The 26,372-nt window shown below is 44.8% G+C and overlaps 1 protein-coding gene across 8 annotated transcripts in view; it reads right to left on the bottom strand.

The window, feature by feature from the left end:
• Positions 1-5,958: 5,958 nt before the first annotated feature.
• Positions 5,959-26,372, bottom strand: part of ptbp1b (polypyrimidine tract binding protein 1b) — a 28,173-nt gene continuing 7,759 nt past the window's right edge. For 7 of the 8 annotated variants that reach the window (XM_081605955.1, XM_081605956.1, XM_081605952.1 and 4 more), the window contains 13 exons: positions 20,093-20,153; positions 18,506-18,678; positions 17,725-17,871; positions 16,461-16,589; positions 15,498-15,608; positions 15,247-15,424; positions 14,320-14,397; positions 13,849-13,991; positions 13,071-13,104; positions 11,620-11,712; positions 10,388-10,604; positions 10,232-10,309; positions 5,959-9,136 (listed from right to left, as the gene is read on the bottom strand). In XM_081605955.1, coding sequence (XP_081462081.1) covers positions 9,004-9,136; positions 10,232-10,309; positions 10,388-10,604; positions 11,620-11,712; positions 13,071-13,104; positions 13,849-13,991; positions 14,320-14,397; positions 15,247-15,424; positions 15,498-15,608; positions 16,461-16,589; positions 17,725-17,871; positions 18,506-18,678; positions 20,093-20,153 — 1,575 coding nt within the window. In that variant the 3' untranslated portion in view covers positions 5,959-9,003. Of the gene's footprint in view, positions 9,137-10,231; positions 10,310-10,387; positions 10,605-11,619; positions 11,713-13,070; positions 13,105-13,848; positions 13,992-14,319; positions 14,398-15,246; positions 15,425-15,497; positions 15,609-16,460; positions 16,590-17,724; positions 17,872-18,505; positions 18,679-20,092; positions 20,154-21,581; positions 21,753-26,372 lie in introns of those variants that run through there. The other variant, XM_081605957.1, reaches the window with a different exon arrangement.

Genomic DNA, 26,372 nt, shown 5'->3' with positions numbered 1-26,372 from the left:
GTGGAATCTAACATCCACTGTGCAGGCGGTGCCTGACAGCGCCCCCCTGTGGGCGGAGCGTGTCTGGTAGGAAAGTCATTTGACTTTAGAGGAAATAATTAGACTGAGGGAGTTTTAAAAGCTGGTTTCAATAACGAGGCTAATTGATGAGGCTAATTACAGTTTACAGTGGGAACACACACACACACACACACACACACACACACACACACACACACACACACACACACACACACCAGGCTGTACAGGTGTGCACCAACACCTGGATCCGGTTTGTATTTAGGTTTTTGTATGAATTTTTGTTTCTGTTGCTGGTTCGGGTCTGGTTCTGCTTATCCCGTCTGGTCTTTTAGTGGTTGTTTGGTACCTATTTTGGTCCATTTTCTGTTGGTTTTCAGTAATTTTTGCCAGTCTTCTGGTGGTTTTGTCAATCTTTCCGACTCTGTGCGTGTCAGTTTTGTCTTGCGGGCTCTTTGTGTCGGTACCAAACAGAACCGGCGGAACCCCGCTGTGTCTGGGCTGAGGGTTTGTCCTTGCTGAAGGAGACGGAGGCGTCTCCGCGGGGGTCCGACCTCCAAATCACACATACAGACGACTTAATGGACTGTCTGCTGATTTGCCCATCAGCCTTTAATTGACCCGCAGGCTGTGTGTGTGTGTGTGTGTGTGTGTGTGTGTGTGTGTGTGTGTGTGTGTGTGTGTGTGTGTGTGTGTGTGTGTGTTGTGGGGACATAAATGTGAATTATGAGGACTTGGGGAGAGAAAAAAAAGAAACAATAAGAGTTTTTTTGCTGGTTCTGATCAAGTTTTGGAGACAGAATGTGTTCCAGTCATGATGGCGGAGGAGTTTCCTGCAACCCGGCAGAATTAAGGGGTTAATTATAACCCAGAGGACGATGTGGACTGAAAATGGACGATTATTTACGTCTCATCAGACCTGGACAGAATTACCTGCCGGCCCCCTGCCAGACGGGCTCCAATCACCAAAACACCAGGACGGCGACGCCTGATAGAGCCGCTGGTGCTGGTGATGGCGACCAGTGAACCGGACGTTTGCATAATCGGCCATTTTTTCCCTCTTTTTTTTTGACGGATGCAAAGTAGCCGCCTAAAACCGTGATGGACCTGTCAGCCGGCCGGCCATTAGCTGCACGCTGAGCCTCTAGTCTTTTTCTTTCTTGCCAAAATACTGTTTTCCTCTCCTTCTGTCCCCCACGCAAACATGTCAAAACACGCGTGACTGCTCATCATGAGACAAACGGCGCCACAAACGGCGCTTTCTGGGAAGCTAGGCTAGCATTAGCGTCCTGACAGCCGGCGCGCGCCAGTTAGCTGCGGTCACTCGGCGGGAATCAGCCGGACCGGACGTTATGTGGAGGAAGAGATTGCCTCGGAGGTAGTTAGCGGGACAGAGGGTGTGTTTTATTTTTGATTTTTCTGAGTGCAGGACGGATAGGCGGGGAGAATTAGCATTTAAAGTACTTGCCCACCAGGCATTAGCACACCTTGGTGGGCTCAGCCAATATGTTCCCCGCTGGCCTCCGAAAAACTCCACAAGGAGGGAAAAAATATCTGAAAATCATTTCACTTCAGAGGAGGAGAGGAATGTAAATGGCTCACAGAGAGAAGAGCAGCAACATCACAACAGAGATGTCAAAGTCCCTCATTAGACTGCAGATAAAGACACTTTTTCTTTCTCGAAAACTATCTACAACTGATTTTTATGGCCGTTTTCTGTCTTTGTTTTGACATGAGATACCCTGTAAAAACAAGTTTGTCAAATTTAGGGCATAAATGCCCTAAATGATGACTGATGAAATGATGAATGATGAAGCTTTTACTCCCAACAGCCATTTAATTCAAAATGGTTCATAAGTGAAAGATTAACAGTTCAACAGCTTTTCATGTTCATGACATAAAGTCATAAATTACTAGAAAAAGTTGTAATAACATGAGAATAAGATTGTACGACAATAAAATTGTAGTAATACAAGAATCAAATCAAAAATATTTCTAAAATAAAGTTCTAATATCATTAGAAAAGACACAATAACACAAGAAAAAAGTTGCACAGTAAAATAGTGTTGCCCCGCGACAGACCGGCGACCTGTCCAGGGCGACCCGCCTCTGGGGAGGCACCAGCAGGCCTCCCAAACCCGCGAGGGAGAAGAAAATGGATGGATTAAAATGGTAATAGTATGAGAAAAAAGTTACTCCTAGAATAAAATTGTAATATTTCTAGAAAAAGTCATCATAATAATAATAAATTAACACGAGTCACAAATTACAGAAAAAGTTGTAATAATACAAGCGAGAATACAAGTCAGAATATTTATTTATTTAAATTACAACAGAGTAATGCTGTTATTATAAAGCCTGTATTACGAGAATAAAGTTGGAACGTTAGGAAAATAAAATAACTTTACAAAAGAACACCTTCATGAAAAGATTAAAAAATTGAATTAGGACTGTTGAGTATTTTGTGAAGTTATACTTTTTACATCAGTTTTATTAAATTTTTTGCAGTGTCAGCATCAAATGTATTATCTGAAACGTTTTAGCATTTTATGTGTGAATTTTGTTGTGCTTCCTGCGACGGGTTTCTGTTTGTGATGGTCCCAGTCAGACCAGTAAGCAGGAGCTGCAGGTTTTATTTTCCGGCCGGTTCGACCTGAGCAGAGCCTTCGTCAGGCTCCTCCTCTTCCTCGGGTCCTGGAGCGTTTTGGGGGATTATGCTAACTCAGCTCGGACTGGAGGGATTCCTGTTTGACAGCCGTGTGAGAGCAAAGCTGGCGTGCCGGCATTTGGCTTCCCTCCTCCTCCTCTTTGTTCGGCTGCGAGTCAGCGGCCCGACGTGTCGCTGGTGAGAGTAAGAAGACACGGATATGAACTTCCTCCAGTCTGTAAAGCCTCAGATCTCCTCTGGTTGTTTCCACAGCACTGACTGTGAAAGTGAACGCTTCACTTCTCTTCTTCTTTGGTTTTAATATGTCCGCCGCTCACTCCTTCTTCCTCAGGAAAGAAAAGAAGCTTTGATCGTTCTCTTGGATAAATCTCATCTTCAGCTCACAAAGCGTCTGCAGATATAGCTGCTCTGAAAACGGCCTGCAAACGGACACGTTTCCGTTTTTGTTTATTTTAGCATGAACGGCATTACAGAACGTTTAGGAAAAAAATCCGTTTTGGTTTCCAGACGGACAGAAAATCAGGTCAGACGACAATTAGAACACGTTAAAATCAGTTACTGTATTTCCATTTACATAAAAATTGCGCAAATTGTAATTATGAAAATAAATTTGCTTACTGGAAACACCAATTTAGGAAAAAACAGTTTTTTTGATAAGTTTTTACACAAGATGTTTTTTGTTTTTTTTAGCGGGGCTGCACAGTGGTGCAGCTGATAGAGCTGTTGCCTTGCAGGAAGAAGGTTCTGGGTTCGATTCCCGGCCCCGGTCTTTCTGCATGGAGTCTCCATGTTCTCCCTGTGCATGGTGGGTTTTCTCCAGGTACTCCGGTTTCCTCCCACAGTCCAGAAACATGACTGTCAGGTTAGTTGGCCTCTCCAAATTGCCCCTAGGTGTGAGTGTGTGCATGGTTGTGTGTCTCTGTGTTGCCCTGCGACAGACTGGCGACCTGTCCAGGTGACCTGTCCAGGTGACCTGTCCAGGTGACCCCGCCTCTCACCCGGAACGTTAGCTGGAGAGGCAGCAGCACCTCCTGACCCCACTGAGGGACAAGGGTGTAAGAAAATGGATGGATGAATGTTTTTTTTTTAGCTGTATCAAAATTAACATATTTCGCTGCAGTGGAAAAGTTTTTTTTTTTGCATCACTCAAGTCACAAGATCAACAACAGGAAGTTTCTACTGCTGAAAACCACAAAGAAGACAACAAGATGATACTAGTGGAATATTGACTAAGTTTTGCACACCTTTGTAATAGAAACATAGTTACTCTGTGCATTACCACTGACCTTTTATTTGCACAAATTGGAATTCCAAAAATAACTTTGTTTAATGGAAACAGCAATTTTGAAAAAAACTAATTTTTCGAAGTTTTTATGCCAGGATGAGGTGTGAAATTCACGTATTTCACATTTGTAATGAAAACTTGGCTACTAGCTGTATTTTCATCGACCTTTAAGTCTCACAATTTGGAATTATGAAAATAAATTGACATAATGGAAACATTCCAAAAACTCACATTTTTTGATAAAAGGTTTGTGTGGTAGGACGAGGTGGGTTTTTATTTAGATCGTATTTTGCAAAACTGTGATAGAATTCTCTATCTGCATCACACAAGTCACATGATCAGCAACAGGAAGTTACTACTGTAGGAAATGACAAAGAGGAAGACAGGAAGTAGTTGGAGGAGCGAATGCTTTACGTCAGTAACTCCATCCAATCTGTGGAAACTTTTTAAACTAATTTAATTAATGAACTAAATTGTTTTGTTTGGGAACCAAGTCCAATTGGAATAAAGATCGTTTGTCAGAATAAAAGTAGTTTGTGAAAATGGAAAACCTTTAAGCTTTTCATTCAGATCACATTTCTGCATTAAGATGTTTCTTTTATCATCCTGCTATATTCTCATTTAAAATGTTTTAACTGTAATTAGGAAAATTATAACAAATAAATGCTTTCAAACTTAAAAATATATGTACATTTTAAAAATATAAAATTTACATAGATTAATATGTGAATTAATCCATGTAGCGCATCCTGAAGTAGATGGACCTTTTAAATAATATTCTAATTTATTTAATCGTCTGCACCTACTTGAAACCATCACTAATCTGTCTATTGAACAAACCGTTTTTCTGTATGATCCGTTTTTCTAAAGGACCAACGGTGATGAAACCAAACCGGTTTGAATTGACTGACGTTATGGAAAGAGTTTTATATCTGTAAACATTTTATGTTTCCTGCAGATCATCTGGTCACTTCTGGCTCCTATTGAACTTTTTTACAGGTTTTTTTTTCTTTAGTTGAAACCAGAGCAATGATGAACAACATAAAAACAAACTTTAGTCAGTTTTAATTGGCAAAGTTATTTTATTTTAACCAAGTATCATGAGAAACTTATTTTATTTGTATTCAAATATTTCAGTTTGATGGGAAAACAAACATTTAAGGCACAAAAACAAGTTTATGTTGTAAAACACAATTAAGGACAGGATACGCTTACTCATAAGTGCAGCTTTAAAAGTTTATAACTTTTACGCCCATCTTAATTTTTTGCCTTGCAGTTTCTGTATAAACTTAATGTTTTTCTGGAGTTTGGCGCCCTCTGCTGGTAAATCACCTTTTTTTTAGTTCATATTTTTGTTCTCACTTTGTGTTAAGACGTTCCCCGTTATGTCGACATGAATTAAACTTGTTATATGTGAAAAGTGAAGGATATATTTTGGTTAAAAATACACACAGCACCTTTAGACTCATCCAGACTGAAAGTCCTCAGAAACGTAAGGCTTGAATTGTCATGTTTCCTGAGAACCACTGAGGTGATATCTAGTCAAAGTATTGGGAGTCAGACCGAATGTATTAGGGCCTCCTAAAAAGAAGAAAATGTGTGTAAATTTCCACCAATAAAACTCAAATTATGAAAACGTAAGAAAATTTCTGAGCTCCAAAACTCAAAACACTTGCAGGAAAAAAACTTTTCAAACTCAGAAATTTATAAGTTTTTTTCTAGAAAATATTTTAGATTAATCTCAAAATGTTAGTTTTTTTTTGTTGCAAATTTTCAACTTTGTGTTATTCATGCGTTAACTATGAATTGGCACCTCTGGGCCCCCGTAGTTTTCAGTTAAATCGTGACACAGCTTCTTCATGTGACGTTTACCAGGTTTTAAAATCCACTTTTGGACAAAGAAACCATAAAAATTAAAAGAGGACGTGCTAATTTTTTATTATTTCGTCAACAAAAACAAACATAAGAAATGACAAAAGTCCAAATGTTTTAAAAAAAAAAAAAACTGATTTATTTTTTTTCTTTGTGACACAATGTAAGGCTCAGAACTTGTTGCACACTCGAATCAAAATATACACGTTTCATTGGATATAAAACCAACAATCTCCTCTCAGATAGCCGTGTATAAAACATGTATGTACAGTCAGGTGACCTTTGACCCGGTTCGGGCTCCCGCTCCAGCAGACGACAGGTCACGATGCATTCAGGTGCACCCAGGGAGAAACTGAACAAGCAGCCGGATCGTTATGTTCGCAGTTAAAAGCTTCTTCACAGTAAATAAAGGACTTTATGTCCAGCATTTGGAGTGTTTTCATTGGTCCACTTTACTTCACGGTGGGAAATCCTCCTAACTCTCGACACCAACAGAAACCCTCAAAAAAACACATTAAATATATAAGCAAACTATTTTTTTTTTTTAAATAGCTGCAAAGTAAATATCATTTAACGACAAAAACCTATGGAAAAACAATGTTGTAGTCTTAAGTTTTATAGAAAACATTTTAGCCAATAAAATTAATTCAGATTTAGTGGGCGGAGTCAGATCAGACCACTGCAATCGACCAATCAGAGGAGACTTCTTTAGGTTCCGCTTTCTCATCTATGGAAGAATTCAACTGCCAAAAGTGGGAAATAAATTCAGGAGCAAATATTTTGTTATAATGAGATATAAAACTCATTCAAACAAGAAACTCAAATGCTAGAGATTTTAAAAACTTGTCAAAATGAGACATTTTATTGCAACGACTTTTACATCCGGTTGTAAAGCGAGTTTAAAGTTTTAACGGGTTTTATATCCCATTTAAAAGAAAAACTTAACACGTTTTACATCTGGTTATAACATGAAAGTTTGTTATAAAGAGTTTTGCATCTTATAAACAGTTTCTCATTTTAACAAGTTTCATATCTTTTTATAACGTGAGAAACTTGTTATAACGACATAAAACTCAACAAGTTTCTCGTTTTAAATCTTAAAATGAGAAACGAGTTTTACAGTCTTATAATGTGAAAGTTTGTGAAAAGGAGTTTTACATCTTGGTATAACAAGTTTCTTGTTTTAACGTGTTTCATGTCGTGTTGCGTGAAAAACTCTCGTTTTACATTGTTATAATGTGAAAGTTTAATGTTTTGACGAGTTTCATCTCCTTATCATGCAAAACTTTTTTCTTTCAGCTCCAAAGTTTCACACTATGACGACATGAAGCTCATTTTAAAGACAAATTTACACAACGAGATATAAAACTTGTCAAAACGTGAAACTTTTGCTCCAACGAGAAAGTTTGTTTTAACGAAATGTAAAACTTTCGCATGATAAAGCGAAAAGGTTTCACATTACAACGTGATAAAACTGGTCAAAACAAACTTTATAACAATAAAAAACTTTTATGTTACAAACTCGTTGAAACCAATTCACATAGCGAGATGTAAAACGAGAAAGTTTGTTTTAATAAAACAAGTTTAATATCTGGTTATAGTGAGAAACTTTCCCGTTGTAACGGTATGTAAAACACGTTAAAACGAAAAAGTTTTACGTCATAACGTGATAAAACTCGTCAAAACGCGACATTTTCGCGTTGAAACGTGATGTAAAAACTCATTGTATCGTATAATTTTCACGTTAAACGTCGTCTCTTTTTTCCTTTCCTAATCGAAGTTCCTCGAACTTTTCCCAGGTGCACCGAACGCATCGCCACCGTAAACCTCAGCAGCTCATTTCTACCAAACACTTCGTTCAGACAGCAAAATATCGCGCTACGCTGAAAATGGAGTGGACTTCCGAGTGGCTGGAATGTCGACAGTTTGTAAAATTAAGACGTAAATGAGCCAAACCAGCAAACTTTGACTAAACCGTCAGAAGATTTCACTTTGTGATGTTGCGACTTCAGCGCTGGGTTGAAGGCACGCCGCGTAGCCAAACGTGAGCAAATCGGTTGAAGTCATTTACATTTTCACAGGGGAAAAAAAACCCCAAAAACAAACCACCAATAAAAGCCTGAACCACTATTATTTTGTTTTTTTTTAGGCCTTAAAAATCAGAAACCTGAGGCAGGTGGAACTGTTTGCATCTAAAAAGGCTGTTTTTGGTTTTAGCTGTAGTGGATCACAAACGTATAAATTAAAAACGTTCTGAGAGACACGCAACTAACAAAACAAACAAAAACAAAAACACAACATTCATCTTCGGGTCGAAGAAGGCAGCGGAAACGGCCGAGCTCAGCGAGGAAAATAAAACAAAAGCTCAGGAATGATTAAAATATTGCTACAATATATGATTACATAATGATTGCATATTTGGGAAAGAAAAAGAGCCGGAAAGTGACGAGAAAGAAAATCTAAACGACGAAGCGAAGCTGCTAAAACACTCGGTTCACATGTTTGATGCTACAGTAACCAACATTACGAAACACTAACAGACAACACCAACAAAACACACAAAGACAGGAATATATCTGTAATACATCTCAACAGTAAACCTTTATCAACTGTAAACCTGCTTTTCCAATTCAGAGGCTTCGTTTTTGTGTTTGAGTCAGAATAAGGCACAGGGGTCATCTTAAGGTCAAAGAGGCGCCCGGGTGAAACGCGACACCAGAAGCTACGACTGCCCAAACCGGGACCATCATCTAACAACCTTATTGTTTTTATTAAACCAGGCGAGAGTCAGAGACTGAAGTGATCATTCTGAGTTAAAGTCAGTTCTGACTTTGGGTTTGTGAAGGCCGAAGGCCAAAAGGCAGAAGACGCTAAAAACTTCCCAACAAGGAGGACATTAAATTCTGACGACCTGACCTTTTATCAAACAGTTAAAACTCAGAATACTGACTTTTCTCTGATTTTGGAGAATAATTGCAGGACTTCAGAGAAGCACCTCTGAAGTGTCGTATTGATGGGATAATCCTACCTTTCTCCGAAGGTAAAGAGTCTAAAAAAGAAACAACACAATAATTTAACATCACAGCAGACTTCGTGGTGGTTTCTGCATCGGAATGATTGGAGTGTAGTGGACGCCGTATAAAAATAGAAACTGTCCGGCTCAGATGGACGACTTGGAGAAGGAGACGCGCAGGTGGTGCGTCTCTCCCAGGTCGTGGTTGTGGAACGTGATGAGGCAGTCGATGGCTTCCTCCACCGAACCCATCTGGATCAGAGCCATCTTATGGTCCTTCCTGGAGGAGAGAAAACAGACGTTTCATCTCCCAGTACGCTTCAGAAAAAACTAAAATTCAGTTAAAGGCTTTAAAACCAATCACGCCCTCCGCTTCCCTACAGAGTGGAGAGGAAAAAAAAAAAAAAGTTTGCCGACAGGGCTGCACAGTGGTGCAGTTGGTAGAGCTGTTGCCTTGCAGCAAGAAGGTTCTGGGTTCGATTCCCGGCCCCGGTCTTTCTGCATGGAGTCTCCCTGTTCTCCCTGTGTATGGTGGGTTTTCTCCAGGTACTCCGGTTTCCTCCCACAGTCCAAAACATGACTGTCAGGTTAATTGGCCTCTCCAAATTGTCCCTAGGTGTGAGTGTGTGTGCACGGTTGTGTGTCTCTGTGTTGCCCTGTGACAGACTGGCGACCTGTCCAAGGTGAACCCGCCTCTCGCCCGGTATGTTAGCTGGAGAGGAACCAGCACCTCCTGACCCCACTGAGGGATAAGGGTGTAAGAAAACGGACGGACGGACGGATGTTCGCCGACGATGACGACCACTGGCTTTAGCTCTCAAGTTGTTAATGCGCAAAATCCTAAATTAGGGCTGGATAATAAATCAATAACATATGAATATAAATAGATAATACATCTGATAGAATATTAAAGATTTAGAATATTCACTGAACTCCGATTCAGAACCGCACGGCATTCTGGGAAATGAAGGCAGAGGAAAGGTTGTAGCTGTTCAACCTCTCATAGCTAGCTAAACTAGCTCACTCCCTCTGTGGTTACCTAGCAACTGACTCACAACCTACTTTTTTTCCACTCTGTCGGCTACGCTACACACAATCTAGTTGCCATAGCAACAGACTGACAACAGCTCTACTAGCGTATCAGGATTATACATAAAACTGTAAGGACTGAAGAAAAGACAGAGCCAAAGTCAAACAATATGGCTTGTTAAAAGTTCATAAATGTAGAAACGGTTTAACAACAGGATTCTTCAGAGCCAAGTCTGTGACAATCAAGGTTTGGATTTAAACTCCACCCACAGCTGCTGACGTTTTAGCAACAAGAAGCTGTAATCTTACAGGTTTCAAGGTTGGAAAGAGCGAATCAGTGACTTACTGGAAGAACTTGAAGGCCTTGACGATGGCTCCAGAGCTGGAAAACAGCATCTTCAGGTCGTCTTCAACCACAGCAGGGCTAAAACACACAGGCAGACCAGCTTTATAAGAGGTCGTTTTCCTACCGTCCTTCCTGGCTTCAGTTCTGGAGACTTACGGGATGTTGGAGAGGTGCAAGGTGGCGGAGGGAGGAAAGATGTTGGAATAGTTTTTGGAGCCGGGCTTCTTGAAGCGGTGCAGCGGGGAGTTGCTGTAGTCTTTGGTCAGGCCCTGGTCCTCGTGGCCTTCACGGGGAAGCTGGACGCTGGTGTGTTTGGACAGCGTGATCCGGAGAGGTTTCCCATGCAGCCGCTGGCCATTCAGGTGGCTCATGGCTGCAAGGCAAAGCAGGTTAAAGGTCAACAGCTCACGTTCTGCTCCGACTTATTAGCTTCATTTACAGCCAATAGCAACATCTACATGCTAAAGACCTTCATATGCAGAAAATCCATACAAAATGGTTTCAACAAGTCGACTATTATTGAAACCATCAGGATGCACATGGCGGCCATCTTGTTTGGCAAGTTTGTTTTAAAAGTGACCCATTATGCTTCCTGGAACAGGATAGGTCTATGGCAGGGGTGTCCAAAGTGTGGCCCGGGGACCATTTGTGGTCCGTGATAGGATTTTGTTCGGCCCCTGGCCAAAAACCAAGAGTGATACATTTTTACCATCAAAACACAAAACTGATTACACAAAATTGTAACGTGTCTTCTTTTTTTTTTTATATAAGTCTAAAATCTTTTTTATGTTTTGGATTTTTATGTTTTGGATATGCAGAGTTTACAAAAAATAAAAATAAAAAAAAGTAATTTTCAATGGATTAACATTTTATGGCTTCCTCAGTAGTTTAAACTTTGGCCCACACATCACTACTCTATGGTCCATAAAAAACATCTTCATTACATTTTTGTCCACAAAATCATTCTTAGATAATGACATTTGAGTCTGGTTGCCAGGCAACGGGTGGAACTCTGCTGGGGTTGCCAGGCAACGGGTGGAACTCTGCTGGGGTTGCCAGGCAACGGGTGGAACTCTGCTGGGGTTGCCAGGCAACGGGTGGAACTCTGCTGGGGTTGCCAGGCAACGGGTGGAACTCTGCTGGGGTTGCCAGGCAACGGGTGGAACTCTGCTGGGGTTGCCAGGCAACGGGTGGAACTCTGCTGGGGTTGCCAGGCAACGGGTGGAACTCTGCTGGGGTTGCCAGGCAACGGGTGGAACTCTGCTGGGGTTGCCAGGCAACGGGTGGAACTCTGCTGGGGTTTTTATCACTTGTTCTGTTCTTGGAAGCAGTAGAAACCCAAATAGAAGAATAAAATGGGGTCACACTGAGCATGTGCAGACGGTTACCTAGCTGAGCCTGAGTACTGTCACACATCTGGACCAGAGCGTTTTCCTTCTTGTTGAACAGGATCTTCACTCTCATCACGTCTCCATAAACACCTTGACACACAGTCAGAAGTGAGAAAACAAACATTTAAATATTCATCTTAGCTCGAGTCACTCGGTCATGACCTGCAGTCAAAACCCTACAAGACGTCGTGTATGACGCAGAACGCTGACCCTTCGTCTTACTGCTAAACACTCTTAACGGAAATGTTGAACTTTGATGGGAATATCAAACTAACATGAAGGAGCTCAGGAGTAAAAAAAAACAATAACAAATTGATAAATATAACTTTGAAGGCAGGGATTCCTGAATGATTATTCACAGGAAATGCAAGTGAAGAAGTTAAGGTCAAGGGTCGGAGAAAATTAAATAAAACGATGGCAGATTACACCATGTCGGCACTGAATTACGGGTTTGATGAAACAAAACCAAGCGCAGCTGGTTCAGCACTGAGGACATGCAAACTGAAAGAAACCCAGCATGCAAACTTAAACTGAGGCTCAGTGAACTGAAATGAAACAACAATACATGCAGATCCTCAGAGTTTGCAGAAGCTCCAGACGGAAAAGCTTTTTTAACATTAATATCAATTCTTTCACAATTTTTTTCATTCGTACCATCATGTTTTTAATGTTTGCTTTTTTAACCATCTTTACTATTTTTGTCTTATTTTTTATTGCTATTATAGCTTTTTTTTTTTTACTATTCTTAGAATTTTATTAGTATTTTATCATGTTTACCGTTACTACTACTATTTTATTATTACAATTTTTTATTTTTACTACATTTTTAATTTTAGAACTTTTTTTTTTTTTTTTTTACCATTTTCTGCCATGTTTAATATTTTAAGAAAAACTTTTTTTTAACCATTATTATTGTTACTGAGAATTTTTAAACAGAAAAAGGTTTTGGCTAATGTACACATTTTCTAATATGGCAGCACATTATGGACGTTTCCTCAGGTTTTATTCATTAAATGTATTTATCTGTTTATTGTATACATTAAAAAACAGATGAAAAGTTTAAACCATTTCTTGTTTTGTTTTTTTTTTTGCCTCTTTTCAACCACTAAATTAAAACTAATCCATTAAGTTGAACCCATTTGCATTAGATAGATATTAAACCATCGCCAACAGGAGCCGATTGTGACGTTTCGGTGAAATTTTGCCAACTTCCAGCCGAATTACTGAGGCCAAATGTTTAAACCTGAAAGGAGCATCAAACATCTGAGGAAAAGCTCCACGTACTGCAGATAAACTCAAATCAACTCAAAAGGTCGAACAAAACAAGCAGACACTCATTTATCATGAATCAAGAAACATAAACCAAAAATAAACAGAAATTCAAAACAAAAACCAGAACATCCAGGTGGTACTGATAATTCAAAAATAAGAAGCTGGTGACAACATACCGAAGAGAATAAAGAGGCAGTGGGGCGTAACTCTCTTTAAAGACAGCAGAGAAGGCAGCGGAGGGACAGGACAGGTAAAGGTGGGAGGGCAGGACAGGTGGAGGGTCCGAGGCGTTTCCATGGCAACGAATTAAAAGGGGAAGAGAAAAAAAAAACAAACAAAAAGACAGGTGAGGGGTCAATCAGAAGGATAAATTACCTTTGGAGAGGATGGGGTTAGATAATGTCAAAATAAAAGCCCGAGTGACGCTCGACCTCCAGCCTTCTTCAAATCTGACAAAATGGAGTCAAACTCTAGTTTCTGCCTCCGACGTTTCAAAGATACTAGAAAAATGTTTCCAGAGGTCAGAGGTCGTCAACAGCTTTGTAAATGACCTCTGTGGTTGACCTCTGATGACCTCTGTGGTTGACCTCTGATGACCTCTGAGGTTGACCTCTGGAAACTTAATATCTTAACATCTTTAAACGGCACAAACGCTTCACACCATTTTGTTAGACTAGAAGGAGGTGGGGCGACTTCACTCGGGTAAAATGAGATCATTTCAAACATCAGGTGTGTGTGTGTGTAAGGATGCAGGTGTAGGGGGCGGGGAGGGGAGGGGTGATGATGTCACAACAGGAAGTCAGAGCTAAAAAGGAAGTGTGTGTGTGTTTCAGAGGCAGGAGCTCAGGATTCCCCACTCAGCTCTGGGACTTCAGACATTTTGATCAGATATTTTCAGCAGTTCGGGGTGAAAGCGGGTGAGTGCTGCCCGTCGTCGGCGCCGGCGCCGCTCACCTCAGGGTTCAGGTTGCTGACCAGCAGGACCGAGTGTCCGGCGGGGATGGAGTGGAAGCCCAGCCTGGCGGTGGCGGGGAGGGCCAGGGAGGCCAGCGCTCCGGGGAGAGCCGGCATCGTCAGGCCCGGGTAGGCGGCGGACACTGGGAGAGCAAAACACACCGAAGACGACCTGAGTAAAACCACGACCATCACAGCAGGGGGGGAAAACCGACATCATCAGAGGCGAGATCGGTTTCAAAAACCTAAAACCACGATCATCACAGCAGGGGGGGGAAAACCGACATCATCAGAGGCGAGATCGGTTTCAAAAACCTCCGGATGAACACTTTCACTTCTTCACCAAATAAAGACCAGCAGCAGAAGTTCAGCATCAAACATTTTTAGGGTTGAATATTTGATAAAACATTCTGGGTACAGAGTCTGTAACGCTGGCCTCCGATTGGCTGCAGCTCCTCAGGTGAAACTCACCTGCTGGCTGGATCGCGAACGCCGGTGGAAAGCCGTGCGTCGCTCCGGCGTACGGCGCCGCGGAGATGATTCCTGGAGCTGCAGAGAGGGAGCAGAAACGTCCTGCGTTATCGATTCTACTTCCTGTCTGGTTTCCCTGAAACGTCTTTTAAAATCTGATCAGAGGTTTTCAGAGGGAGGCGGAGCAAATCAGCAACCGGCCAGCAATCAGCAGCTGAATCACACAGTTACTGGAAAAGCTTCCAGCCAGACGTCACAGGATTAAATTCATAATTAAGATTTGCATTAATTACCAAGTAGCTTGTTTAATAATTCATTAATTATAAGTAAAAGACATCAAGTCCTTTATTCTACATTCAATAATAAGCCCAGGCATAACAGGCACTTATTGCACCAATTATACTCCAAACATTAACATTTCACAATGTGTCAGAAACACCATAAAATAAATAAATAAATGACATTTTAGCCGAATTAAAAAGGAAACTTTAATTATTATTCAAAATTCACATTTTGCACGGTTTTGTACTTCCGTGTGTGTCTGTTGCTCTGAAGCAGGGCTGTAATTGGGCATCATTTTGGTGTGCGAGTGTAAAGGTGAGCCGGGGGGGCGTGGCCAGCAGCAGCTCATCAGGATTTAAAGAGACAGGAGCCCCAGAAACGCCTCGTTCTGAAAAAACTGAGCCGACGGAAAGCTGAATATCTAAGAATGATTTTGTTCAGAAACAGTCAAGCTTTGTAGCCGATAGACTGAATTGTTTAACTCCCCACTGAGTTTCAGGATGTAAGAAGCTTCAGCCGCTGACAGCCAGCAGTCTAAAGACGGCGCCCCCGGTGGCTGGAGGGATGAACAAGTTGTAAATACTTATACAAAGCCCTGCTGCAGCAGCAGCAGCAGCAGGTGGCGGCGTGTTGGGCCGTCCTTACCGAAGGCGGCGGCCATGGCCGGGTGCTCCAGGCCGGGCTGGCTGTCTCCGGACGGCAGGTCCGGCCGGGTGAAGTCCCGGCTCTTCTCGTTGTTGTATTTGACGTTGAGGCTGGTGAGTTTGGAGAAGCTGATCCTCAGGGTGCAGCAGCCGTTGTAGATGTTCTGTCCATCCAGAGTCTGGAACACAACAGAACCGTCAGGGGTCCGCCCCGCCGCAGCGCTGGGAGCTGGGAGCAGCGCTGCTGGTTACCAGTTTGGCTGCCTGGGCAGATGAGCCGTCTGAAAACTGCAGCAGAGCCTGGAACTGGTTGTTCTTGGTGAAGATGATGATCCGCAGCACGGTGCCGAACTTTGAGAAGATCTGAGGGTCAAACAGGAGCAGAGACACGATTTCAGATTAAAGTTTAAAGGGTTTTACCTTTCAAAGTTCAACCAGCAGGGTTCCCATTTAATGCTTTGAATCATTTCAACACAGCGCCAACAACTCATATACCATCAAAAACCATCAACATTTTCAATTCAAATCGCTTTTTTTACTGCCAAATTATTAAATAAATCAACATACAGGCTCAGAAACAAAGATATTTACAGTTTTTAATCTGTTATTCAGGCTCAGATGGGATCAAAGGGCTTCAGGAAGTCCTGATCTTTCCTGGAGCTTCTCTAGAGAAACGGACTGTGGTCGCCGACGTTAGCATTAGCTGCTTCATGTTAGCATTGACATGCTACTCTAGCTAACTCCTTTTAGCACAACTTGGACACAGCGACAGTATTTTCCAGTGTCCAATGAGATCGCTGAGCGAAAAGCGACCCTGTCGTCCATCCATGGCGTTTACAGGTGTTGCTCATGCGTCAGATTTATGGTTGTACCAGAAACACAGTAAAAAGGGAAAAACTAACAAAAACACAATAATTTAAAAACCCAACTGTAAAAAGTTTTAACGCATTAAAATCTACTTAATCGAAATTAACACAATATAAATATATATGCATGTAATTAACCTTGATTAAAAACAGCCACAAATATTCATACTAGGTTATGAATATATGTAATGAATCAAAATGGACATGTTGTAGAAGGCTGACTTTGTAACTGTGTTTATGTGACTCTGAAGGTTCAAACCCAGATTTCAGCCTGATCTTTAGTTTCCACCTGCAATAACTGCAGCTAATCGTTCCTCTCCAGGTGTAAAGGTGAAAGCAACGCTCTCACCTGGCAGAGGGCGTCCAAGGTGACCGGGTAGAGCAGGTTCTCCACCACCACCCGCAGCACCGTGCTGGGAGCCGTCATCAGCGTGTCCACATGGGAGGAGCTGAGGGCCCTCAGAGCGGCCTGGGCCCTCTGCAGAGAGAGAGAGAGAGAGAGAGAGAGAGAGAGAGAGAGCGGTTAACGGGGGCTATGCTGGCCACCAGGGGCAAATGGTGGTCAACAGGAGCCAAAAGGGGGCCAACAGGGGCCACCAGGGGGCCACCAGGGGGCCAACGGTGGCCAACGGGAGCCACCAGTGGCCAACGGGAGCCACCAGTGGCCAACGGTGGCCAGCAGGAGCCACCAGGGGGCCAACGGTAGTCAGCAGGAGCCACCAGGGGGCCAACGGTAGCCAGCAAGAGCCACCAGGGGGCCAACGGTGGCCAACGGGAGCCACCAGTGGCCAATAGTGGCCAGCAGGAGCCACCAGGGGGCCAACGGGAGCCACCAGGGGGCCAACGGGAGCCACCAGGAGGCCAACGGTGGCCAGCAGGAGCCACCAGGGGGCCAACGGGAGCCACCAGGGGGCCAACGGGAGCCACCAGGAGGCCAACGGTGGCCAGCAGGAGCCACCAGGGGGCCAACGGGAGCCACCAGGGGGCCAACGGTGGCCACCAGGGGCCAACGGGAGCCACCAGGGGGCCAACGGTGGCCACCAGGGGCCAACGGGAGCCACCAGGGGGCCAACGGTGGCCACCAGGGGCCAACGGGAGCCACCAGGGGGCCAACGGTGGCCACCAGGGGCCAACAGGAGCCACCGGTGGCCAACGGGAGCCACCGGTGGCCACCAGGGGCCACCAGGGGCCAACGGTGGCCACCAGGGGCCAACGGTGGCCACCAGGGGGCCAACGGTGGCCACCAGGGGCCAACGGTGGCCACCAGGGGGCCAACGGTGGCCACCAGGGGGCCAACGGTGGCCACCAGGGGCCAACGGTGGCCACCAGGGGCCAACGGTGGCCAGCAGGGGCCACCAGGGGCCAGCAGGGGCCAACGGTGGCCAGCAGGAGCCACCAGGGGCCAGCAGGAGCCACCAGGGGCCAACGGTGGCCACCAGGGGCCAACGGTGGCCACCAGGGGCCAACGGTGGCCACCAGGGGGCCAACGGTGGCCACCAGGGGCCAACGGTGGCCAGCAGGGGCCAACGGTGGCCAGCAGGGGCCAACGGTGGCCAGCAGGAGCCACCAGGGGCCAACGGTGGCCAGCAGGCTGCAGACAGAGCGGGAGTTACCTCCTGGTTGGGGGAGTTGTCCGTTTTTAACTCCTTGTGGTTGGAGAACTGCAGGTAGACGGGTTGGTGTCGGATGACGGGCATCATAGTGGAGTAATAACCCACCATGTTCTGAGCCGCTTCTTCCGAGTTCATCTCCAAGAAGGCCTGACAGGCGACACGAAGCAGACAAACAGTCAGGGCTTCTGCAGGTTTCAACAACTCAAATCCAGGAGCTTAAAGCTGCAGAGTCACTTTTTAATAAATATATTTTTTACATGTTTGTTGTGAGACAGATAATCTAAAAAAAAGATCAATCTCCTCCCAGAACCGCTACAGCCTTCTGAAGAAATTAACCAAAAGCAACCAATCGGAGCCAGGAGGCGGGTCTTAGCGCTGTCAATCATTCCTGTGTATGCATTGAAAAATGTGAAAATGGCCGTTACAGGAAAACAGTTTATTCACCGTCGTCGGTGGCTATGCTACTCTGAGCTCCGACTGGTTGTTTCTACAGCAGACGAGCCTTTCACAGACTGCATGTCTCGTACCAAACCGTCGCAACAAATATGTGAATTTCTTTTAATAAAAGCTTCCTGCAGCTTTAAGTCCCTGCTGTTGGCTGTTAGCAAGAAGGTAAAGGTTGGCTCAAATGTTGGGAAAACACAAATTCCTGACTTCCGATTCGTATCCACTTTTATCCAGACCAAATAGATTTGAAACACACAGACGGAGATACAGAGACGATATAAAGTCTTCGGTTTCCAGGGCCGGCCGGTCTGGGCGTCATGGCGACGGCCGGTACCTGGTTCTTGGCTTTCAGCATCAGCAGGTTGGTGACGTCGCCGAACGGCAGGCCCAGGCTGATGACCTCGGCCTCTGTGATGTCGCTGGGAAGCTTGCGGATGTGGATGACCCGCGACGGCAGGCTGGGGCCTCTTATGTCACCTTTGAACTTCTTGCTGTCGTTGCCATTGGCTGCGGGAGCAAAACGTCAGAACGTTCAACCGCTAAGTGGTGAGGTCGTTTTCTTGTTTTCTTGAGGTCGTTTTCTTGTTACCGACCCCCTGCATGTCATTGTTAACATTCGGACATTTCGCACATGTCCACAACGCCGCAGGCCAGAAAGACGGAGGCGTTATTAATGCAGTGCGCCACAGCAAAGGGAAAATATCGCAGAGGAACCACTGAACAACAACTCAAATCCACTCACATTCTTCTTTCTCTCTCTTTGTGTCGACTACGCCACACACAGACCCGTTGCCATAACAACTGACAACGACGACACTTTATGTTTCAAGATTCAACACCCAAAAAACATTCAATCGGGTACAGTTTCATGTTTTCATGTTTGTTTTATGATTAATAAGTGAATCATAAAACCACCGCGGTGGTGAATTAGCTACCGCTGCTATTAGCTAAACTAACACCGCGGTGGTGAATTAGCTACGCCTGCTATTAGCTAAGCTAACACCGCGGTGGTGCATTAGCTACCGCTGCTATTAGCTAAGCTAACACCGCGGTGGTGCATTAGCTACCGCTGCTATTAGCTAAGATAACACCGCGGTGGTGCATTAGCTACCGCCGCTATTAGCTAAGCTAAAACCGCGGTGGTGCATTAGCTACCGCTGCTATTAGCTAAGATAACACCGCGGTGGTGCATTAGCTACCTCTGCTATTAGCTAAGCTAACACCGCGGTGGTGCATTAGCAGCCGCTGCTATTAGCTAAGCTAACACCGCGGTGGTGCATTAGCTACCTCTGCTATTAGCTAAACTAACACCACAGTGGTGCATTAGCTACTGCCGCTATTAGCTAAGCTAAAACCGCGGTGGTGCATTAGCTACCGCTGCTATTAGCTAAGATAACACCGCGGTGGTGCATTAGCTACCTCTGCTATTAGCTAAGCTAACACCGCGGTGGTGCATTAGCTACCGCTGCTATTAGCTAAGATAACACCACGGTGGTAGATTAGCTAATTCAATCACCTGCTCTACTGATGATCTGTCAGAAACTTGACAGCTAAAACCAATGCTAGTCATTGTTAGCGATCCGCTTTTTGCCCTCCGTCTGGGAGGAGGGGGCAGGACGTTACCCTGCAACAGGCCCAAATCTTCTTGAGAAAAAGTTAAAGCTCAGTCCAGCCGTTACTCAAAGAACTTTGACATTGTAGGATAAACTTTTATAGAATACAAAATAGATCTTAGTGTTTTATTGCTGTTGTACATTTTTCCAATGTTAAAAATATTTAAAATGTTAAAACAAAACATTTTAAACTTGAAATCATTCTTGTGTGGAAGAAATCATGACAAAAAAATATCACAGATGATCATATTTAACCAAAATCTAAAAATTGATACAAAAACAATGAAAACTTTGGGTGAATTTCTGACCTGTGGTGCTCATGATATACGGGCCGTTGGAAACGCTGGGGAAAAGCTCGTCAGATCCTCTCTGGAAAAAAATAAAATATCACATTTAATATCAAACCGTTAAGTTTTAATTATGCAAACATTTAAAAAAAAAACAACTTTCAGAATTAAAGAAGTAGAAAATCACAGGTGTGCTAACAAGTTTTGAGTCTGTTGGGCAGAAACCCATCATCACATTCATATAGAGTCAAGTCGCTCTCAGGGCCAGTGTTGCAGCGGCACACTTCCACCAGCAGATGGCGCAAATGCGGATGAATTTGAATCAAGCAGGCAGGAACACTAGAAACCGATCATATCACCCAAACGTCGCCTGAGGCCTCCGCCCCACCAGCAGGGGGAGCCGGGGGGGTAAATTCCTGAACAGATGCTGACAAACAGGCAGAGTCTCATTCAGCAGACTGAACCGCCCTCATCTCCGGCCGAAGGACTCGAACTGGAGCTCAACCACAATGTTTCACAACAAACCAGAGAAGGTTTCACTCAACAATCACCAATAAAAAAAAAAAAAAGCAAAAAAAAAGTAAATTTTTAAGTTAAAAAATGTTTAAAGTTGACAAGAAACTTGAACATATGATGATGTAATTATGCTATTAGAACTATTCATAAACACCAACGACTATAACATGAAAAATTTTGTTTCCAATATGAATTTTTTGCACTTTAATACACAGCTCCCAACTGGTCTGAACCGGACGTGAGCCGCGCCATCTTGGTAGGCGGGAGCACTTTACCCACCACTGGGAAATATCGCCGATATCAGCAGAATCAGCTTAGCTAATGTAGCCGTTAGCTGCAAGCTAAGATGGACGTGTAGCCTACGTGTTTGTTACCAGATGTACTTATTCTGCCAGTCACTAAACCGTTTTATTCACCCAGAGTCGTTCGTCCTTTAAAAAGCAGCGTAAGCACCGACTGCATGTGTTCACAGGTTTCAGGCCGTGAAGCTCCTCCAGGTCAGACGCACGCTTCGTGTTCACCAGGTAGTTTTATCGCAGTATGAATTTGGAGGCAGACTGTCCACGTTGTCGGACGTATTTTCCTTCTCCGTGCCATACGGGTCGAGCCTCACAGCCGCCATTTTGTTCATGGATCTTTTCTCTCACACTGGTCGAGATCGTTTGTTGGTCTGGAAGCCATGGATTGATTGCTGGGATTGCTTCGCGCTGCGATCGCCTACCTGGTGTGGGTCACTTACGGTTCAAATGTTTGCACATATTTGAGATGGAAACACGCATCAACGCTCACAAAGTCTGAAGAACTATTATTGATCTGGACTTTTTGAGGCCGTTTGCTGTTTGGAAGGAGATAAAATAAAATGAAGGATGGTTTTCAGCGCTATGCTACATTTCTCTGCTTCCAGTTTTGCTGCCTCATCGTTTCGTCTCTGCAGGAAGCTGACGGTTTCTGGCCTTTTCTTTCTACCTGCACAAAGCTGCTGGGATCCGCTTACCGATCCTCCCATGAATAATAAAAGCAGCAGAAACCCGAGCGCTTCTCTCCGCTGAGCCTCTATCTCAGTCTCCATCTCCGGCCGCCAGCTGCCGAGCGACGGCCGGACAAAGGAGCCGCGCTCCGCTCAGCGGCCGCCAGCTGACCGCCATGAAACGACCGAACCGCCGCGCTGCTCCTTCTGATGACATCAGTGATGATGCTGCTGGTTGCTGCGCATCACTGAGGGATTGAAAATGACTCATTGTTGATGGAAGTGATGATGGAAAACTGAAGCTCCGGAAATGTTTCCGGTTTAAATGAAATATGATGAGATCAGCTGTGTGGTAACTAGTTACTTTTACCTGAGTAACCTTTACTTTTAGGACCATCCTTACTGTGCTGTACTTTTTACTTGAGTTATTTTATCATGAAGTATCACTGCTCTTACTTGAGGAGAACGTTTGGCCACTCTGCCCTCCTCTGCTGCTTCCAGATTAAGCTGCATGTTTCTGAATTAAACCGGTTCCTGTGCAGATTCATGAAAATTTCTGAATTTAAGAATATGTCTCTCTTTAAGGCCGTGTTTCCTCGTAATAGTTCGGTAGATTTGGTTTGCTTGGTGACCAAAGATGAATCCTCTGCTGCATCTCCAGCTGCTGTGGTTCTTTCTCTGCTCCGAGTCAAACCAACCTGTTCCCCTCCTGGCCTTTGGGGGCGCTGCACCAAAACCACTGAAGGAAACGACACAGAAGAAGACGACACTGAGCACAACTTCCTTCTTCACCAAATGTAAAGAAAAACGGAGTGGCGTCAAGGATTTCTCTTCAGTCTTTTGTTAAAGACAAAGAGCTATTTCTACTGCTAGCCTAGCGTGTTTGTTCTGGTTGTATTTACCCAGCATGCCTTGCGCTGTAGTCCACTTCCTGATTTTGTAGCGTCTCCAGTCCGCTTGGCGTTCACATTCGAACTGCACCAGAGTTCACTTCAACTGAACCCAGAATGAGGTTTGGAGGTGGACCAGAGTTCACGCTTCCAGAAATGAACTGGACTGGAGTCGGATTAAAGCGGACCAAACCAGGCTGCCCTGAAAACTGGACTGGAGTCGGATTAAAGCGGACCAGACCAGGCTGCCGTGAAAACTGGACTGGAGTCGGATTAAAGCGGACCAAACCAGGCTGCCGTGAAAACTGGACTGGAGTCGGATTAAAGCGGACCAAACCAGGCTGCCGTGAAAACTGGACTGGAGTCGGATTAAAGCGGACCAAACCAGGCTGCCGTGAAAACTGGACTGGAGTCGGATTAAAGCGGAACAGACCAGGCTGCCGTGAAAACTGGACTGGAGTCGGATTAAAGCGGACCAAACCAGGCTGCCTTGAAAACTGGACTGGAGTCGGATTAAAGCGGACCAAACCAGGCTGCCGTGAAAACTGGACTGGAGTCGGATTAAAGCGGACCAAACCAGGCTGCCCTGAAAACTGGACTGGAGTCGGATTAAAGCGGACCAAACCAGGCTGCCGTGAAAACTGGACTGGAGTCGGATTAAAGCGGACCAAACCAGGCTGCCGTGAAAACTGGACTGGAGTCGGATTAAAGCGGACCAAACCAGGCTGCCGTGAAAACTGGACTGGAGTCGGATTAAAGCGGACCAGACCAGGCTGCCGTGAAAACTGGACTGGAGTCGGATTAAAGCGGACCAAACCAGGCTGCCTTGAAAACTGGACTGGAGTCGGATTAAAGCGGACCAAACCAGGCTGCCGTGAAAACTGGACTGGAGTCGGATTAAAGCGGACCAAACCAGGCTGCCGTGAAAACTGGACTGGAGTCGGATTAAAGCGGAACAGACCAGGCTGCCGTGAAAACTGGACTGGAGTCGGATTAAAGCGGACCAAACCAGGCTGCCGTGAAAACTGGACTGGAGTCGGATTAAAGCGGACCAAACCAGGCTGCCGTGAAACTGGACTGGAGTCGGATTAAAGCGGACCAAACCAGGCTGCCGTGAAAACTGGACTGGAGTCGGATTAAAGCGGACCAAACCAGGCTGCCGTGAAAACTGGACTGGAGTCGGATTAAAGCGGACCAAACCAGGCTGCCGTGAAAACTGGACTGGAGTCGGATTAAAGCGGACCAAACCAGGCTGCCGTGAAAACTGGACTGGAGTCGGATTAAAGCGGAACAGACCAGGCTGCCGTGAAAACTGGACTGGAGTCGGATTAAAGCGGACCAAACCAGGCTGCCGTGAAAACTGGACTGGAGTCGGATTAAAGCGGACCAAACCAGGCTGCCGTGAAAACTGGACTGGAGTCGGATTAAAGCGGACCAAACCAGGCTGCCGTGAAACTGGACTGGAGTCGGATTAAAGCGGACCAAACCAGGCTGCCGTGAAAACTGGACTGGAGTCGGATTAAAGCGGACCAAACCAGGCTGCCGTGAAAACTGGACTGGAGTCGGATTAAAGCGGACCAAACCAGGCTGCCGTGAAAACTGGACTGGAGTCGGATTAAAGCGGAACAGACCAGGCTGCCGTGAAAACTGGACTGGAGTCGGATTAAAGCGGACCAAACCAGGCTGCCGTGAAAACTGGACTGGAGTCGGATTAAAGCGGACCAAACCAGGCTGCCGTGAAACTGGACTGGAGTCGGATTAAAGCGGACCAAACCAGGCTGCCGTGAAAACTGGACTGGAGTCGGATTAAAGCGGACCAAACCAGGCTGCCGTGAAAACTGGACTGGAGTCGGATTAAAGCGGACCAAACCAGGCTGCCTTGAAAACTGGACTGGAGTCGGATTAAAGCGGACCAAACCAGGCTGCCGTGAAAACTGGACTGGAGTCGGATTAAAGCGGATCAAACCAGGCTGCCGTGAAAACTGGACTGGAGTCAGATTAAAGCGGATCAAACCAGGCTGCCGTGAAAACTGGACTGGAGTCGGATTAAAGCGGACCAAACCAGGCTGCCGTGAAAACTGGACTGGAGTCGGATTAAAGCGGACCAAACCAGGCTGCCGTGAATTAATCCCAAATCTCATTTCACAGTAAACTACATTGTAGATGATAAGTGTCCAACGTGCGGCCCGGGAGCCATTTCTGGTCCCTGGACCGATTCATTTTGTGTCCCTCAACTCCAATTGATGAAATATACAAATCTGACCAGGTGCTTAATGCAGACAGACTCCTTTATCTTTATTTCAGGCAAATATTACCCACCAATTAAAGTCTTCTTTCAAGGGACCATTTTAGGTGCAACGCGGAGCATCTGTACTTTAATAAACCTTCTTATTTCTCAGCAAACAGAACCACGTGTAGCAAGACATCCAACTTATAAACTATGGAAAAGGTGATGCGTCTTGAATCAGGTTAATCACCAGATTCACAGAAATCATCTAAACTCGTTGAACCGGATGAGGAATTGGTGCCTGCTTTCCCATCAGATGTTTTTATCCCAAACGTAGGCCTGTCTGAACACGACTCCACCCTGCTGGCTCCTTTGCCGTTCATCAAACTAATCACCTGGAAAGAAATGTCGATTGGAACGTCTCACCAGTTTTCTTCCCGACATCAGAGTTTATCTGGGATTATTCCCGACATTCACAGACCTGTTGGGAATCTGTGAATTCCTGAAACCTCTCTCTGGGTTATCTGGGGCGGTTCCGGTCGGTCTCGCTAACAGAACCGGGTGTTAGCGCTCAGCCTGGCTTCAAGTTACTCGCCCAAGGCCAGAGGAGGAAACCGGAGAGGACGCCGCCCCCGCTCGTCGCATCACTTCCTGCTCTCTGATCCCCTCAGATGCTACCGTTCCTCCTGATCATCGCCGCCGCGTTCAGGAACGAAAGCACGGCAGGATTGAACACCTGCTAACAACGATTTTAAAATATCATAAAGCTTTACTGCTAAACAATAAGCGACCAGCACTGAACACGAAACCAGCTAAAAGCTAAACGTCTCATTGAAAGTAAAAGTACGGCTCCATTTTCACTCAACTGGGATAATTTGGGGAAAAAAATCGTTACAGCAGGATAATAAATCAATAATAAAATACATTGAGACAATATGTTAATATCAGAGGACAATACGTCTGATTCAGAACCGCACTGCATTCTGGGGGATGTATGCAGAGGAAAGGCTTTAGCCTAGCTAAAGCTAACCAAGGTAGGCTGGTGGCGTCAACAAACTCACTCAGTATTTGGTTGCCTAGCAACTCACTCATTCAGTATTTGGTTGCCTAGCAACAACCTGCTGAGTAACTGAGGCAGCAGCAGTTTGTTTCTCCACCGTCCCTCACAACTGTTTAAAAATAAAGAACAGTGGACTGTAAACTGCATAAAACAGGAAAGGTTTGGTAGCATTTCAGATATTTAAAGCAAAAAACTAATTATCTATAACTATCAATATAGACCGATATGAAATGTTTGTATCGTGATATATATTTCAGCCATATTGTTCAACCTTAAGAGGTATTACCTTTTATTTATTCTCTCCATTTAAGCATAAAAATTACAAATTTCCACCATTTTCAGTTTGTAAACACATCAAATGCAACTTAGGAGAAATTTGATTTTACGCCTTGAAATCAGGCCTCTGTCTCTTTAAGAAGCTCCTGCTCTTTAAGAAGCTCCGCCTCCAGGAAGTCATGCCAACATGGCTCCTCCATTAACGTTTTAACCAGCGTTGCTCTGAGCAGCAGCTCCTATAACGAGCTCAGCAGCTGTTTGCCAATTGCTGCTGGCTAGTCTGAAGGAGCTGAGTGGGGGAGGAGCTGCGCCTCGAAGGCGGGGCTAGGTCCACTCAGGCGTTTTGCACAGCTGACTGGTTGCCA

Source organism: Poecilia reticulata, chromosome 4, assembly GCF_904066995.2.
Source record: "Poecilia reticulata chromosome 4, P_reticulata-male-v2, whole genome shotgun sequence".
In the NCBI taxonomy this organism is placed as follows: domain Eukaryota; kingdom Metazoa; phylum Chordata; class Actinopteri; order Cyprinodontiformes; family Poeciliidae; genus Poecilia; species Poecilia reticulata.
This window is presented reverse-complemented; position numbering and strand designations above follow the sequence as displayed.